This window comes from Pinus tabuliformis, chromosome 2_1, assembly GCF_031772625.1.
Source record: "Pinus tabuliformis cultivar Carrire ecotype Pingquan chromosome 2_1, CPIR1, whole genome shotgun sequence".
In the NCBI taxonomy this organism is placed as follows: Eukaryota; Viridiplantae; Streptophyta; class Pinopsida; order Pinales; family Pinaceae; genus Pinus; species Pinus tabuliformis.
Genome location: NC_142299.1, coordinates 864,812,631 through 864,814,539, shown reverse-complemented (window position 1 = coordinate 864,814,539; position 1,909 = coordinate 864,812,631). Strand labels below are relative to the sequence as shown.

General features: G+C 34.8%; 1 protein-coding gene across 1 annotated transcript; it reads right to left on the bottom strand.

The window, feature by feature from the left end:
- Window positions 1–408: 408 nt before the first annotated feature.
- Window positions 409–1,652, bottom strand: LOC149203412 (proton pump-interactor BIP103-like). Its single transcript, XM_089401864.1, has 5 exons — window positions 1,500–1,652; window positions 1,221–1,409; window positions 834–1,118; window positions 637–741; window positions 409–543 (listed from the first exon to the last, which is right to left on the bottom strand). Exons 1-5 carry the CDS (start codon window positions 1,650–1,652, stop codon window positions 409–411), a joined length of 867 nt encoding a protein of 288 aa, XP_089257990.1.
- Window positions 1,653–1,909: the final 257 nt, after the last annotated feature.

Here is a 1,909-nt window from a genome sequence, read left to right as displayed (position 1 = left end):
GTTTCTGCTTATTATTTTTTCATTAACTAGTATAGGAATTATCTTCTGCATTTTACATAACTTACGAAATATTCAACCTACAGTAATACTAACTATATCATGAGTCTTCTCACAGTTACGATTGAAAACTATGGTTATGCAGCAAGGTTCGCTTAATTATAAATATATATAATTTATTTATATTTATTAAATTTTCTATATTAAATATATCCAGCATTTTATAGAGCAACAAGATAATTATATCTTCATATTTTAAGAAACATTGCAAAACATATGTGGTTATGTTTTAAATAGTGTTCAAAAAGTTGAACAGCAATTCCTAAATTACCTATTACGACGTCCTTAAATAAATGGAAAAACTGATCTGGAAATGATTCCAAAAAATATGTAATTGAAAAATTAGTAAGACTACTCTTGGGATTTGTTGCTATCTGTAACATTGGCATCAGAGCAATTTTGTTGATTGCGAGCCATCAACTTTCTTCGTTCATATTCTTCCCTAAACTCTTTATTTTCATTCCACATTTCCATGAACTTATCAACCTGCAATTGAATGAATATGCAGTCCGTTAATTTCTCTGGTATATTAAGAAGTTAGAAACCCTAGAAGAAACCAAAAATAAAAATATTATATACCTCAAGTCTTGACCTGTTCTCCAGGTCAGAAACGTTGTGATTGTTCCTGTAGAAATCAAATATCGCATCATCCCTTACGGCCCGCAGTTGCAAAGAGAGCACATTCTGCAGGAAAGGAAGCCATTGGAATAGAAATTAATGACTTCTACTCAATTAAATTGTAATATTAAATTCTATTGATATAGTTTGAAACTTACGTTTTGATATCGGCGAGTACGTAGTTGATCGAGAGATGGAGAAAGGTGCTTCATGGAAGATTTATAATGTTGGAGATCTTTCTCCAGATATCGGATTTCTGAATCAATGTCACGCAACGCTTTCTTCTCATTCCAAATATCTTTCAATTTCCTCTTCAGATTCCAATCTTCAACGCTCAAAACTTGTCCTCTTGATTTCTCCAGATCTTTTATCTGTTTCAGCAGGTGGTTCTCTTCTACTCGCGTATTGCGCCCTCCCTTAAATTGTACCTCTAGTTTAGCCACCTGCATAAAAAACAAAAGAAGATAGCTGTCAGTAACAATTTAATTTTGTAGTAGAATCAAACTTCAAGGTGATATTGCGCAGCAAACAACAAGCCGCCATACCGCTCGATCAATCTCTTCTTCAGATGAGGGAATATTATGGTTATCGCCGGCATCTTTCGGCACTCTTACATTCTTGAAATTGAAATTCAATTCGGATAACCTTTTACTTATTTCGTTGCAACGTTCCTTGTACGCTTTTTCTTCATCAAACAGAGGCTTTATTTTCTCCAAAACTTCTTTCCGCTCTACCTGTAACAAAGAAACCATCGCAAAAGAGCCCATATTGTTATAGTCGAATATATTAATAACAGAAAATTACAGAGAATAAGCCATTATTACCGTTTTGGCTCTTATGGTGTCAATTATCTCAGACCGTTTTTTACGATACTGTGCAAACTCTCTCTCGGTGTCTTTCGACTCAGCCAACTCCAAAAATGGGTATGCAACAAAGTAAAATTCGTGGGGTTGGTAGGAGTTTGATTCCGCGGCCATTTCTTCTGTTTTCTTTGTTTGTTTTTAGTAATACAATGTGTGTCAAGCAAAAACCCAAACTTTAAATTAACCTAGGTACCAAGTTAACAGAAACGCCCTTCCTCTGCCTCTGCTGTATTATGATCGCTCAAATCCAGAAATTTTGTGTGGAAAAATTGGTTGCGGATTTGTTGTATTAATATTGAAAATCAACGAAAACTGCCCAACGACGTACACGAAGGTCAAGAACATGTCGGTCGCCATGTGCTCAATTTCAT

Excerpts from the sequence above, each read along its gene's own strand:
- LOC149203412 (XM_089401864.1), bottom strand. The coding sequence starts at position 1,652 with ATGGCCGCGGAATCAAACTCCTACCAACCCCACGAATTTTACTTTGTT. Across the intron at positions 742-833 it reads GTACTCGCCGATATCAAAAC|AATGTGCTCTCTTTGCAACT; the intron begins GTAAGTTTCAAA and ends CCTTTCCTGCAG. Across the intron at positions 544-636 it reads AGAACAGGTCAAGACTTGAG|GTTGATAAGTTCATGGAAAT; the intron begins GTATATAATATT and ends ATTCAATTGCAG.